The sequence below is a fragment of the Lytechinus pictus genome, chromosome 13, assembly GCF_037042905.1.
Source record: "Lytechinus pictus isolate F3 Inbred chromosome 13, Lp3.0, whole genome shotgun sequence".
Classification (NCBI taxonomy): domain Eukaryota; kingdom Metazoa; phylum Echinodermata; class Echinoidea; order Temnopleuroida; family Toxopneustidae; genus Lytechinus; species Lytechinus pictus.
Window position 1 is genome coordinate 21,866,748 of NC_087257.1, and position 16,261 is coordinate 21,883,008.

General features: G+C 33.5%; 2 protein-coding genes across 2 annotated transcripts in view; both read left to right on the top strand.

Moving 5' to 3' along the window:
- The first annotated feature begins 539 nt into the window (after nucleotides 1–539).
- Nucleotides 540–12,136, top strand: LOC129274741 (uncharacterized). The gene is made up of 7 exons (XM_064108268.1): nucleotides 540–720; nucleotides 1,776–1,943; nucleotides 2,595–2,668; nucleotides 3,211–3,312; nucleotides 5,410–5,508; nucleotides 11,884–12,081; nucleotides 12,117–12,136. The coding sequence occupies exons 1-7, from the start codon at nucleotides 638–640 to the stop codon at nucleotides 12,134–12,136; spliced, it is 744 nt and encodes a 247-aa protein (XP_063964338.1). The 5' UTR covers nucleotides 540–637.
- The window catches only part of LOC129274321 (mucin-2-like), a 55,742-nt gene continuing 51,461 nt past the window's right edge, over nucleotides 11,981–16,261 (top strand). The window contains exons 1-6 of the mRNA XM_064108450.1: nucleotides 11,981–12,653; nucleotides 13,128–13,227; nucleotides 14,109–14,267; nucleotides 14,646–14,728; nucleotides 15,425–15,544; nucleotides 16,014–16,176. Coding sequence (XP_063964520.1) covers nucleotides 12,210–12,653; nucleotides 13,128–13,227; nucleotides 14,109–14,267; nucleotides 14,646–14,728; nucleotides 15,425–15,544; nucleotides 16,014–16,176 — 1,069 coding nt within the window. The 5' untranslated portion in view covers nucleotides 11,981–12,209. The remainder of the gene's footprint in view (nucleotides 12,654–13,127; nucleotides 13,228–14,108; nucleotides 14,268–14,645; nucleotides 14,729–15,424; nucleotides 15,545–16,013; nucleotides 16,177–16,261) is intronic.

Here is a 16,261-nt window from a genome sequence, read left to right on the forward strand (position 1 = left end):
ATCAAGCTCTTAATATATAATACGAAGAAATGAGCAACAAAATATATTCTTGACCTTTAAAAATAAATTTTCTAAAGAAAATTAAAGAAAATTTGCTTTGACATTGATACGTAATGCACAAAAGTTACACAACTTGCAAATGCCATGAAAAATCTGAAGTTAATGACATTTCTATGTTTGCCTTATACCATCTGTCGTATTGTATGCCCCAAACTAGCAAAGGTAAATGAGTTCAAATTCAAAATTATGAAGCATTTTATTTTTTAATTAGTACAACTGATGTAAGTAGTATAGTTGTTTGGCCTGTCTACAGCTGTTGCAATATCCAATAAGAATCCCTCTAGAGTCTAGAATATTCTCCTTATTCTGAAGATGAATTGGGGTGCTTTAACATCCGGTGCAAGATTACGTACTTGTAAAGTGAAGTCAAATATGTAATCTAGGTACCCCTGTTAATTAATTGTTAAATTGGATATAAAGGGAAAGTGAACGGGTCATCTTCATTTTATTGAACGAGAAATTTCAGAATCAAGATTTAGAACAGCTGATTCTTCCAGTGTTCATTCAAAAGAAAAGAACTGCATGGTATCAGAGGTTGTCAAGTTGATTTCCGTAAGCAGACAGGGTGCAGATTACGATGGGGTTGTGGCAACGTTGCATACCAATATTGCTTCTTGCATCGGTGTTGCTTTCAACATGCCAACTGTTAGTTAAGGCAGAGTAAGTGGAAACATTTGATTCTATTGCATGTTGAGGATAGTTGAAAGATAACTGATCATTATCACTTCTTGTCAAAAAGCAAAATAGGTTTCTAAATTTAATATTTTTGTAGTTATTAAAAGGACTTTGCACAGATATTCATATGAATTCATGTATGGTTAAATTAAGGATGAAAATGGCCATATTTTCAATTCACTTATTTCTAAAAATGTTCTTTATTTCTAATTTTTTAATGCACTGTATTGAATAAACGTAATTTGAATTCTTAATTTATTTTTTTTACCCAAGATATCCTGTACCATTGACATTTCCAAGATTTTAGTATGCATAACTTTGTATTTTTATGGTAATATGCATGCTATATATTCTTGCTATTTTTCATGGATGTGAATAAAAGTGAATTTGATTTGAATTTAATTTTACCAAAGAACTCAAAAATATTTATGTACTATAATTGTTAGCTTAAAAGTATGCTAGTACCTCGCATGGTGTTTTTTAAAATAAAAGCTAGAAATTTATGTACAGTGTATGTAGATATGAGTCTGTTGCCTACTGGAACTGTTTGGTCAGTCCCTGTATAACGTAGATGGGAATGAAAGAATTCAGTAGTCAACCAATTTCTTATCAAATCATCAATCAAATCTTCATGACCCCGAAGTGAGGAATGCCAAATTCATATCTAAATATATTGATTTATTTATACATAATCATGGATTATATATGGGCAATTCCATAGAATATGTATGTCCGACCCCCTACATGTGGGACCTTCATGAAATGTTCTGTCTAATGATTTCTGGTTCTTTTGACAATCTATAATGTTCTCAAAGGACCATGACTTGGTCAGTATATGAGGTGAAGTAAAACATGAGAAAAATGGGGGTCGGACATACAAAAAGGTTGATCATTTTATGGAATTGCCTTTATGCAAATTACCCAGCACATTCATATCTTGAAAATATACTCTGGTAATTTTTTAAGAATTTAATTACCAAACTTTTTTCTTAAAATTACAACTGTCTTTTCTTTATTTTTATTTTTTCTTGAAATTAAAGATCCCGTTTCTGCGAAGGAACAAAGAAGGTTAAACAAGAAGTGACTGAACGCAGTTTATTGCCCTGTGTTGACCTCCGTGACCCCAAGGTCAAAGGTGAAGGGTGGATTCTGGACAAGGACACACAGCCTTATGAGGTGGATGGTGTAACTCTCTGCCCTGTGTTGAGGTAATTTGAGAGTTTCTTCCCCCTTTCCTTGTACTCATACATATTTAGCTGTTGTACAAAATATAGTATCAAACAACTGTAACACAGTATAATCATGGGTCTCTTTATTTTTTCAGAAGTTGTAAAGTTTATTCTCATCACCGCTTTCTATAAATAAGGTGCATGTCTTATATCCAAGTATGTGTACAAGTCACTTGATAAATATTTATGTATCCACTAATATGATATGTTTAAGTGTGGTATAATTTCTTGTATATCATATCAAACCATAAATAATATTGCAACAAATGATAATATGCAAGTAACTGAAACAACTTGGCAATTCCTCATTATTTCATAAAATACTTGGTATAATTATAAAAAGCAGGCATTTACATCATCAACGAGGAACATAAAAATCAGAGATAATAAAATCAGATTTATAGGTTATAAAATCAAGATAAATTCTTAGTATGAAAATATGAAGTATAAGAAATTGTCTTGTGAAATGTGAACTAATAAAATTTTTAGCAAAATATATAAAGTAAAAGCAAAGAAACAGTACATGTGAACTGTCACAATCACATTTTCAAAAGAGATTCAAAACGAAAATTGTGGATATTTTTTGGGGGTCATGTTCTTATACTTTGTGATTATTTTCTTGTATTCAAGATCTGGTCTGAAAGAGAGCATTGTGCCAACGGTTGAATGCTGCACTGGCTACCAAGGCCCTCTGTGTGATGAAGGTATGTGGATTTACTTTAGGAAAAGATTCCGGGAAGAGTTTCACGAAAGGGATTAGTCAGATGTTTTATCCTACAAAATCTGTTTAAGCCGACAGTTGCCATAGTAACTGTGCTTCTCAGCCAATCAAAATCAAGCAAAGTTGTCAGATCTAACATCCTGTCAGACAATAAATGCTGATGTTTTCCTTGAAGTAAACATTATCTTTGTATAGGTAGTTAATATAAATGTATGGAACAATTTATGATGTGTTCAAAAATGTTAAAATGGCTACAAACATTCTTGATCATCATTTAAAACAAAATTTAAATAAACCTCTGTAAAGATATTGCAGTTGCCAATTTGAGGAATGATCTCTTGACCCTAATAATAGAATCAAGTAGGATGTTACATGCAATGATCAATAATAATGGAAAAATATTGATTTTATTTAGTGCTTAATACAATGTACATCAGAACAGTGTCTCTGTTAAAATACTTTACACAAATCATCTTGGATTATTATTTACATTATTATTATATTTCTTTTCAATTTTTTACCCAGCTGTCTGTACCCTTGGTTGTGCTAATGGTGGGACCTGTGTAGCACCAGAACAGTGTGCCTGTCCGGCTGGCTTCCAGGGATCCAGATGTCAGTACTTCATAGGTGAGATTTCAAAATATGATCTTCAAACCCCCAAATACATGTACATTCAAACGTGTGTTAGTGGCCACCTGCCAAGAGTGACCACTAAAACCGATTCCCATGGAGGTAGATTGTGTGTGTAAGAACCTGTCTATAGCAGCCACCTGCCTATAGTGACCACTAAAACTGATTCCCATGGAGGCAGATTCTGTGTGGAAAAACCTGTGTATAGCAGCCACCTGTCTATAAAAGCCACATTTTGTGTTTCCCTTGCATGGTCACTACAGTGCGTATAAAAAAAAACGGGACAGTTTTGAAAAGTCTATAAAAAATTTGTTTCAAAATATTATATCTATATTTTGATGTTAATAGATGCTCTTAGATCTTATCTTTCAAATGCCATTTAAAAAAATAAATTTTGTTCATGCTTGAGCGAACACGGGATGTTTTTGTCAGGGGTTCAAAAAGAGGCTTGCGCCAAAATGGCAGAAATTAGAAATTTGATGATTAGACTTTTGGCTAATCAGCATACTTTCTCTTAATCTTTTCATTATCTTTGCCATAATTTTCGAATTATGCTGTCAAATTTCATTTACAAATTTATTTATTTACCTGAATTATTTTGTTTTTCATTTAAACCTCTTTTACCTTTGAATTTTCCTTCATAAGTAAGATAAGAAGACCTTTTGTCAACCCAAGTAAGAAGATTTACATTATTAATTGGGAGAATTTGTAATGATTCAAATCCTTTTATTATGTGAAACAAATTATGTTATGATATCTTTAAAAAACATGAATCCATTTTCAAGAAGTTATTGAATCCTTCACCAAGTTTAATTATGCTCTTGACAGGACAAACAGTAAAGAACTCATGTCTTTCAATGGCATTGGTGTATTGAGTCAATTTTGAAGGAGCAAGATATAGCAGATCGGGTAAAATGTATTAAAAAGTTGTGAAGTGAGCAAGCAAAAATTTCCACTTTTTTATTAAAATATCAAATTTTGTGATTTTGACATAATATTCAGAAAATTATATTATATTTCGTTTTTTTATGTTTTCTGTTGTTTTTCTTTCCACTTTTTTTTGTCATGATTTTTTTTAATTGGTGGGGGGGGGAGCACCCCCGAGCCCCCACCCATCAGAATGCCACTGTTCAAAGGCACCATAACCTTTGTAGCACACAATGAAAGGATTTGGAAAAAAAAACACGCTCTCCCATACTTCGGTTTAAAAAAAATGTTCTTGCCTAAAGAAGGAATTTTCAAAGCTAAAGAGAACATATTAAAAAGGAACAACAACATAAATATTCAAGCAAATAAGTAGATTTGGAAATGAATTTTGACCGAATAATTCGAAAATTATGGCAAAGATAATGAAAAGGTTAAGAGGAAGTCTGCTGATTAGCAAGAAGTCCGGCCATCATATTTATCATTTTATGCCATTTTGGCGCAAGCCTCCTTTTTAACCCCAGACAAAAACATTCCGTGTTCGCTCAAGCATGAACGAAACTAAATTATGTGAATGTCATTTGAAGGATAAGACTTCAGAGCACCTATTGACACCAAAATATAGAAATCATAATTTAAAACAACAATTTTATAGACTTTTCAAATCTGTCCCGTTTTTTTTTATACGCACTGTATAGACAGGTCTCACTGTATTTCACAAAGAAATGTTCTTTGCAATTAGCCAGAAACATCATTTGGACTTTTCTGTCTACCCTCATGTAATCGTGAAATACATGTTGAATCAAACGTTAGTAGATTTTTTTAAGAGACTCGTGAGAGGTTTAACAGATCTTGCCCATAATGTGCACTTCATTCTTAAATAAAAATCAACTTCAAGTATAAATCAAAAGTATATGAGAAGACTAAAGAAAAGAGAAGTTGGGACTTATGCTTCATAGAGGACAAAACATACTTCATGGCATACTGGAGAAGGGAATTTGATTGCATGAAGAGTTGCAATGTTTTCTGTAATAAAGGATGGTTTATTGGGTTTCAAACAAGATAATATTATTAAGCAATTTGATTTGTTTTCATTGCATGAACAGTCACATTTCATTTCCATTTTTGAAATGAATGAATTTTATTCTATTTTTTTCTCTTTGCATTTAGATGTTCTGTCAGGAGCAATGAAGGAGCAGCTTTTTAGTATCAATAAAAGAAGTGGAAATGATGTAAACAATGGTGATGAGATGGATGATGATAATGATGGTGAGTGCCCATAACTGCAGTAAGAACGGGAGATGACGTTAGGGATTAATTGTGATTAAAAAAAACTTTTAACTTTATTTTTACTCTCCATACTTCATTGGAAGTGACTTCAGTTAAACTTCCAAAGTATCTTTTTTTTCAATAGGACAAGAAAATTCAGTTAATGCGGGTCGATACGATATGGTGGAGGGGGGGTGATGAATGCCTGCGTGCACCCTGATGAAGCTGATTACAAAAAGGAATATGTCAAGCATTTCTGTACTTGATAGCCCTTTTATTATGCTTGTTTGATTGTATGGGAGCAACATTACCTCCAATTTTTTTATTTGAGTTGATAACCTTTTATATCAAGGAGAATCATAATTTTCAAAAGGTGAATGCCATCCCCAAAACTTTGTACAAGCTTGATATTCGTATTGTTTATGAACTTGTTTTTCCAAACAAGTTCATTCATATTGCATCTGATTTAAAAGCCACATATCATTCCTTTCATATTGATATTATTGTTAAATTTTAATTCATGTTAGGCCTACTGTCTTTATTTTGAAAGTTGAGTGTAGGCCTATAAAGTCAATGTCCCTATATGAACATACTGGGCTGTTAGCTTGCTTTTCAATGTGATTATTTCAAAATTCAATGGCAAGTTGACATTCACCCAATTAAAACCCATAATTTCAGGGATTCCTTATGATTGGAATACAAGTTTCCATCAGGAGCTATAACTTGACATCAATTAAAGATTTGAAGAGGGGGGGGGGGGCTGTTGCATAAAACTGTAAAGTTATAATAGACATTACCAATGATCTGAAAATAATGTGAAGAAAATAAGATGCTGGAAGTATTTATGTTTTCAAATAAAAAGCATGATAGTTAAAATAATCTCAATAAAAATGGAGGTAAAGAATGTTTTGATGTTTGTAAGTAATAGTATTCACTTTTGAACTTAAACAGATGTGATTAAAAGTGATATAAAATCACACTTAGTATTTCACTTACAAATTATTTTCTAAGTCATGCGTGACTTTATGACCAGTTTTATGCAACACCCCACCCCCACTCCCAGGTCACCATTTCATTATGATATCAACAACTGATTACACTATGTTCTTGATTTTTGTTAATAATAATACATAAAATGTGTATAGTGCACTTTCCATCTTAATTAGATGCTCAAGGTGCTTCAGAGCAAATTACAGAAAGGGAGAAAATAAAGTACATGGCAAGTCTAAACTATACAAGGATAGCATTCAATACAAAGATGGTTGTCTATCAAAAAGTACTTTTTATACAAGTTTGTCTTCAGGTTGCCTCATGGTATCTCATGTTATACCTTCTAAAATAATTATATTAAAACAAGTATAGAAAGCAAGATTGTTTACCAACTAATTATTTCTTAATTGTCATGTTTTCCCAATATTGAGGCACAGTTAGCAATATAGGTCTACACATAGCATTGAAATATGTGTTAGAAATGAGTGTATCAATCTGTCTGTATTTATCAAGTTATTTAATGAAAATTATTATAGGAATCGACTTTGATTGACTTTTCTTCATAGCCATGTCATTTATCAAGTTAAGTTTATGATATTAGAATTGCACTGTATGGACTGTATTTTGCCTCAGGCATTTAAAAAATGAAAAAGTTAAAAGTTTTGAAAGGGGACATTATCTTGTTGTTGTGGTTCATACAATAGCATCTAGGGTAAGAAATAAGTTTTATTTTTTAGGGGCTATTTTTTTTCCACATTGTGGCAAATTAGGAATTTGGTGGCTATTTCTTTCATTTTAAGGGCTACTTTTTAGGTACAACAAGTTATTATTGTTGGAGTACTAATTATCAAAATAACCCGGGATTTTCTTTGTGACAGATCTTGGGGTTACCCTAGAAAGAACGGTCGCCCCAAAGCATGCATTTTTTGGAGAATTTCAATGGTGATTTTGGCTGTCATGAGGGCGATCGAATTTTCCCGTTCCCCTCATGTACATGTATTTCCTATGCTGGGCCTCTCTCTCTCTCTCAAATCTCACTTATTATTGTTTAATGTCAGACAACAAAAGTTGAAATGTATAAATCACAAAGATGTATTCCTAAACGAGAAATATGTAATACGACAATTTAGTAGAATTAAATAACCATTCAAACGCATTCAACCAGTCTCTTGGTCTTCATTTTTAGTGTTTAATGAGTCTTTAAAAAATAAAGAGAAAAAAGCATGTTAAAAATCGTAGGAAGACCAAGAGAAGTGGCCTTGAAATGTGTTTGCTTTTGGGTGACGATATCTGACGTAATAGGCTAACAATCTTAGTTTACTTGGTGACAGATTTTTAAGAAGATAAGGAGAAAAAAATTGAGGTAACATCTGATGTTGGGTGTGTTACGTCATTAACACCACATCTATTGCTAAATTGTATCACAGTCTATTTTTAATTTAAATTAAAAGTTCTTGATCTTGATTGGGTTTCAGTATAACTATAAGGAATTTTCCCCCATAGACCAATGTCCATATTACCATGGACCTACTAGTAGGTCCATGATATTACCTACTGGAACCAGGGCCCCGTCTTACAAAGAGTTGTGATTGATCTGATCAACCTCAACTATGCAAAGCCATTAATATCAACAGCTACATTGTAAAACACATGTTTGTTCAAAATGTTTTCTTGAAATGATGTATACTCATACAATCCTCATGTCCTGGCAATTCAGTGTGTTCCTCTTTGTTTGCTAATGACATTGTGCAAATTTCCTATAGGACAAGTTATGACATTGAGGGATTTCTAAATAGTTTAGTTTGAGTCAATCACAACTTTGTGTAAGACGGGACCCAGGTGTTCAATCTGTACAAAATCTGTGGTAATTTCAAACTTCAGTTGGCAGTGTGATAAAAAGCACTACCAATGTCTCAATATCTTAACAGATATTTGGTCCAATCTAATTGTCTAATTGTCATTTGGTCCAATCATCACTCGGTATATGATATATAAGTGACAAAACAAACATTTCTTTGTAGTGAAAGGATCAAATAGTCACTTTGTCTACCGGTACATATCTTTCAGACTGGCATTGTGGTCTCTTAGTCTAATAAATCAAGCTAAGAGGATGTTTAAAAAGTTACTTGTACCTTTCTTTGAAAATATCTCACTTTTAAATTGATGAATTTTATCTAAAGTAAATCGCTTATATTCTGTTCCAAGAAGCAGACCAGTAAAGAATAGCAAATTAGCAATATATTGCAAGACTTCTGATTGTTTGACACATAAAAATTGAACCACAATTGATGTGCACATTCAGTCTTGCAATTGGTTACTAATTCTGTCTCCTAATTGATTGCATTTTTTGCAATGCCCCCCCCCCCCCCGGGTGATGTTTAGACTAAGTAAATGAAGGTATTAGACGGATGGGATATGGTTGAATTGGAAATTGGTACATGGGCTTCTTGGTTATAGATAAACTGACTAAAGACATAATATTAGACATTGTAGGATGAGACCAAAATGGCAACTCGGCCTCGTCTTACAAAGAGTTACGATTGATCAAATCAATCTCAACTATATGGAAATCAATCAATCAATGCCATAATTTTTTCTTCAGAGAATTTGCACAATGTCCTTTGTAAACAAAGAGAAGCACACTGAATTGTCAAGAAAACAATGAATGTATGAATATACATCATATCTAGAAAATAATTTGAATGAACATGCATTTTAGTTGTTGACGTTGCTGGCTTTCCATAGTTGTGGTTGATCGAATCAACCACTTCTTTGTGAGACGGGGCTGAGGATTAGCTTATTTCAGATTTTTCAAATACTATACTAACCCTCAAGATAGCACTCAGATATGAAAATATGTAGTTGATACAATACCAGATCGTTTCTGAATCAGGGCAAACAAAAAATAATTAACCTGATGCCCAAATTATTGCAGTGTTTGATGAGGCTTTGATTTTTGTATTCACTGAGAAGTAACAGCTTGATATCCCGTAAAATTAATTAGAAAAAAAAAACTTACTCTCATAGAGTAAATATAAGGTGACTGTTTGAAAAACATGTTCATTAAATTCTTAATTGCCCTCCCAATACCGACCACTTTCCTTCTCATGCTTATCAAATTCTGAAAATTATGCATCAAAGAAAAAAGTCTGTACAAGGGAGATTTTCTCATTTTTTATTTTTACCTCAAATTTTGGTTTCAATTAAATCATGGTAGATTAGGCCTTCACTTCAAAAGGCTGAGCCTGTTGAATTCACTTTTACAGGGTTTGAAATTCCAACATCAGCAACCACCTTCAGGGGAAACCTGCAAATATATATGCATTTGACAGATCCATCTATTTATTCATTGATAAGATTTTGAACCTGTTATCTATTTATGTTTATTTGATCAGAAGCGCCTTGAGCAACTCATACAAATTGAAATGGCACAATATAATTTGTGTCTTTATTATTATTAATTTATAAAAACGTCAATAACAATAATAGTAATAATAATGATAATAATAATAATGTTAATAATGATATAATCATTATTATTATTGTTATCATTATTATTATTATTATTATTGTTATTATTATTATTATTATTGCTGTTTATTAAAAAAAACCACACATTTGCATTGAACCCAAATACCAATTTATGGAGTTTGTTTTTAATTTATAAGTTTTTTGGGGATTATAGTTTAAAGACTAAAGGTGGCACTTTTAAACTGAATATTTGTTTAATTCTAAGTAAATGGCGAAACCTGTAGTCACTCTTATCATGTTCTCTGTATTGTGAGTGGATAGTATCCAGTATATTGTATTATCTGCACTAACCAATGTCCAAGGATATATTCCACAAAACTGTTTAGGTCATATTAAGATATACATGATATACAGGGTCTCCTTTGCATAGGTAATGAATATATATGTTCAAAACCTTTAAAAGATAACTGAGTTACATTTATCAAGATATCATACTGGAGTCCTTTTCTGTATTTCAATTCTATCTTGTATAAAGTCACTATAACATGTTTTTTGTCTCGCCTGCATAGCAGAGCGAGACTATAGGCGCCGCTTTTCCGACGGCGGCGGCGGCGTCAACATCAAATCTTAACCTAGTTTTTGAAATGACATCATAACTTAGAAAGTATATGGACCTAGTTCATGAAACTTGGACATAAGGTTAATCAAGTATTACTGAACATCCTGCCTGAGTTTCAGGTCACATGACCAAGGTCAAAGGTCATTTAGGGTCAATGAACTTTGACCATGTTGGGAGAATTATTTTCAAAATCTTAACCGAAGGTTAAGTTTTTGAAATGACATCATAACTTAGAAAGTATATGGACCTAGTTCATGTAACTTGGGCATAAGGTTAATCAAGTATTAGTGAACATCCTGCTCGAGTTTCAGGTCACGTGACCAAGGTCAAAGGTCATTTAGGGTCAATGAACTTTGGTCAAGTTGGGGGTATTTGTTGAATTACTATCATAACTTTGAAAATTTATGGATCTAGTTCATGAAACTTGGACATAAGGTTAATCAAGTATTAGCAAACATCATGTGCGAGTTTCAGGTCACATGACCATGGTCAATGGTCATTTAAGGTCAATGAACTTTGGCCGTGTTGGGGGTATTTGTTAAATTACATGTACCATCCTAACTGAAAGTTTACGGATTTAGTTCTTAAAACTTGGACATAAGAGTAATCAAGTATCACTGAACATCCTGTACGAGTTTCAGGTCACATGACCATGGTCAAAGGTCATTAAAGGTCAATGAACTTTGGCCGTGTTGGGGGTATTTGTTAAATTACCATCCTAACTCTGAAAGTTTATGGATCTAGTTCATAAAACTTGGGATATAAGAGTAATCAAGTATCACTGCACATCCCCTGTGAGTTTCAGGTCACAAAACCAAGGTCAAAGGTCAGTTAAGGTCAATAAACTTAGGCCATGTTCGGGTAATTGTTGAATTGCCATCATAACTTTGAAAGTTTATAGATAGAGTGAATGAAATGTGGACATGGATGTAGTTGACAAGTCTTAAGTCACCGTTCAAATGTCATTTATGGTCAATGAACGTGGTATTATGTCATTATATGAATGGTGTTTTTGTGAATGATTATTTTATAGTAGTTTTCAAAGTTAGCACTGCTGCTATATTAAATCGCGTAATGCAGGCGAGACTGCCAGAGGCGTTCCACTTGTTTCTCTTACCCTGCTATCATTAATCTATAATAGAAATGAATGGAAATATGTGATTATGATTCTATGTAGTAAATTTTTCACGTAATACTGTAGATCTATTGTATATGAAAAATGTCCTCAAAACTTTTAATGTGTCTAAACATTTTTTCTTTTCTATCTCATATTACTTCAACATTTCTTGAAACAGAATCTTCAACACATTCTTCCAAGGAATCAAAGGAAAAGAGTGATTCAAAAGAGTCCTCAAGACATCACTCCAAAGAATCAGAGGAAAGCGAAAGTGGTTCCCAAGAATCCTCAAGACATTCCTCCAAGGAATCTAAGGAAAAGAGTGATTTAAAAGAATCCTCAAGACATCAGTCCAAAGAATCAAAGGAGAGCAAAAGTGGTTCCAAAGAATCATCTAGGCATTCCTCCAAGGAATCAAAGGAAAAGAGTAATTCCAAAGAGTCCTCAAGACAACACTCAAAAGAATCAAAGGAGGACTTAAGTGGTTCCAAAGAATCATTGAACATGGAGACAAGCTTCACTTGGGAAAGCTGGAGTGGAAGTTCCTCAGAAGAATTGACAACATCTGCTCCAAGCAGAAGCTGGATCAACCCCCAAACTACAACCAAGTCTCCACCTGAAAAGCCTCCTGCCCCTGCCTTTCGGTCTCTCTTACTCCCCGAGACTGATGAAGAAACTGAGGTGACGACTTCAGCACCACCGACATTTGAATACAAAAAACGCAGTGATAACAGTCTTGTGACCGAGCCACCATTGACCAATAACTCTCTCTCCTTGAGGACTTCAGCAACATGCTTGTCATGGAGTAGTGACCACTTCATCACCTTTGATGGTGTTCATTACAGTTTCTCTGGGACGTGTTCATACACCCTGGCTGCAGCCTTAGATGGAACTTGGCAGGTGACCATTAGGAACCAGGATTGTGAACTTCTGTCCACATGTCACAAGGTAGGTCAAACAAACCTCCCACTCCTGACTCCAATATTTTCCTCTTGGTCTGCCTTGATTTTCTGTTTGGTATCATCCCATATGGTCTAATTTTAGTCTAAACAGTTTGTCTCCTAACCATATTTGATCTTATTGCCATTCAGCCCATTTACTATTTTGTCTAATTTCCAGATCGGCTGTACCAATTACATATATCCACCTGGTCTAACACCAGTTAGTCTTTATGATTAAATGAACAAATTTGCATTTGATTGACAATGTGCTAACTAATTATTAGACAAATTGGAAATTAGACTGTCACAAATTAACCCTTGAAACAAAGAACGCAAAGACATTTGTTGACTGTTTTCTCCATTATTTTCTTGATAGAACAATTGCTCTTTGCAAAAAATTGATGAATTTTTTATTTTGATTTCCAATCAAGAAAACTTTTTTTAAAACTGATTTATCTAATTTCCTCTTGCATTTCTTCAGAAATTGGAATTCATTCTTGGCCTTGATGTGATCACGGTGGAACTTGAAACAGTACTCATCAATGACAGCCCAATGTTCTCATTCCCCCACATGGAAAATGGTAACATTTTCAAAGTTGATTTTACAGATTCTGTATTCTTTTTTACTCCTATATTCATATGAATTGATATATTGAAAGATGGCACCAACTTCTGGAATGTTCTGAAATATCAAATGACTTCTTTTTGAAAACATCTCACTTCTAACACATATCAAACCTCAAGTCAAAACATTGTTTGTACTTTTATGGATGAGTGGCTAGTTGAACTTATGAAAACATTATTATTTGAATTCTTCCTGGATTGAATTGGTTATGCTGAATCGAAACCAGCATCGTTGCCTTTGCCAACAAATTCGCCGTGGACCCCGATTCTTTGGTTAGTGTATATTAAAGTGACAAGTTTGATTTGATTTTATTGACATTTTTAATAATAATGACAGTCCATCTTTTACGATTACATAGTGCTGGATGAACAGTGATACAGTTTATTTGATTTTGCTTTTCACCATATTATCTATTGTTGGAATGTATAATGTACAATATGACACAGAGGTGTCCTAGGTTATTTATCATAAATATACTAACATTTAATCAATACAATATACTTGTTTTAAAAAAGAATTGCACATATCATACTATGTAACAAGTTTTGTATCAATGAATTTAAAACATGTATATAATATTTAAAACATGTCACCTTCAATAACCATCATTATTGTAAGTGGGATAAACATAATCATTATTATTGTAATAATTACAATCATTGTTAATGATATGCTGATGATGACAACATTGTTTTTGTTATGTGTACTACTGTACTGAAAAAATCTGCAGAATGGAAGGAAGCAGTGTGGAAGAAGAAAAAGGAGAAGACATGGAGGAAGAAATAAGACAAGGGGAAGAAGATTATGTAAGCTTTATTTTTAATGTTCTTCTCATAGGAATTTCCCTAAAGAGAGTTGGAGACTTCACGTATCTTGAGAGCAGTCTTGGTGTCCTTGCACAGTGGGATAAAAACATGACTGTCTATATCACAGTGCTTGCTGAGCTCAAGGAATCAACAATCGGTCTCTGTGGCATGTATGATGACAATCCAGAAAGTAAGCTGTTTCTTTCTAATGTTTCGGTTCGGTTTTTAGGGAGTTGTTTTGAAATTCAGTGTCTGACATGTGCTTGAATACTCACATCTTTCCTCCTGGCTTGAATGAAGCACATATTGATACATTTCTTGCCTTTCTTGGAAATTCCTGGAAATTCTTGGAAAATTACACAAGACCATACACATTTTAAATGCCATATTGTATGTTATTTTCATCAAATTTCAATGATAATTTTAGTATTTTGTTTGTTTGATAATTCCCTACATGTTCCTGTTCAATGTATTTCCATTTCATGCTAGAGAACCTCTGTTATATATCTAATTCAAGACCTGTTTCACATACGGTAATGCAAGTTTATATGGAATTATCTTCTTGCAGATGACTGGTTGATGCGCAATGGTGATCAGGCCTCCTATGCTGCTCAGATTGCTCTCTCATGGGAGGTCCCTTATCCGGGGGAGGTAATGATAATAATTAATCTTTAGAAATAACCTATTCTGAGGTGTGCTCGCTTATAAATACGTAAGCTTTTGCTTGAGGTGCCATTATCAGTCCTCAATGTGTATAGGCATTAATGTTGGTGGATACTTATTCAGCTGTCCTGTGTTGAGTGCTGCACTCCTCTAATTAATTTGTTGCTAAAAGAAAAGAAACTTATGGCTTGGATTTGAACCAACAACCCTTTCTTTGAAAGAGTCAGAAAATGATCCGTTCACTTTTAAGTCTGTATTTCTGTAAAATTGATGTTTCTCTTTTTAAAGGGGTGTGGGGTATTCAATAAAGCTATTGGTAAAGACACATATACATGTACATGTACCTATGAATGACAGGAGCATGGCCTGTCATGTTGGGGGATCTTCACTCCATCACCTAAATTTGAAATATCCGATTGAATTCCTACTGCTAATGTATGAACATTTGTATTGACAATATAATATGACATACATGTATATTATTTAGTTATTTAACAAAGTTTTTGAATGTTTTTTGTAAATTGAATTTGCAACACATGTCTGTACTATCATCCAGGAAAATTATTGGATACTCTTTGGAAAGAGTTAATATATTTGTAATATTGATTAATAATGCATTTCATGATGAATTTCAAATGAACTTCAGTTATGAAGAGTCATCTCTTTTGATACCTCCTATCCTAGATCTGCCAATCTATTGTTGACACCAATCCTTGCGATGTTCACTCCACAAGGTTCCAACTGGCCGAGAATCTGTGCCAGGTTCTTGCAGAAGCAGAGGAATTCCAACTTTGTCACCAAGATGTGAGTTCCGATCATGATTAGTATTCCTGATAGACCAGGCTTATTTTGGCTCATTTAACAACTTCCATCTTCTGTAAACCTTGGCTGTGTGAATGTGAAGTATAACAAATTAAAAAAATTGCCTCGATGTAAAGTTGCTTTTCATAGAAAAGCCAAATTTATATTCCAGCTTACAATAACACTCAATATTAATAATCAATTATAATTTTTTACATGGTTTTAATGTATATACTAATAATTGCTAATAGTTACAATTAACCGCACAATTGTATAGTTTGCATTACTGGGCCTGTCCTCTCACAGGCGAGCCAATAAAAAAAAATAATTTTCCAAATACCATAATTGTTTTAAAGCTCATGGGCCCATTTCTTAAAACTTGTTATGATAACAAATTCGCAATAACAGTTTTAAGTCACTATATACATGTACAGAGTAAAAATATCCAACAATCTTTATCATCATTCTCAAGGTTGATCCAATGTTGTTTGTTGAAAGCTGCGTCTATGACCTGTGTATGTTTGGTGAATCTGATGACCTCATGATGGATGCCCTGTGCGTATCTCTGGATGAGTATTCCAGACAGTGCGCCCAGTCCAGCGTTGTCCTTGAATGGAGGACTGATGACTTCTGTCGTAAGTATTGTTGATATTACAGATATCTAGAGTGAATTTGTAATATATTCTTTGCTTTAAAAGTAGAGGATCATGGATAGGTCAT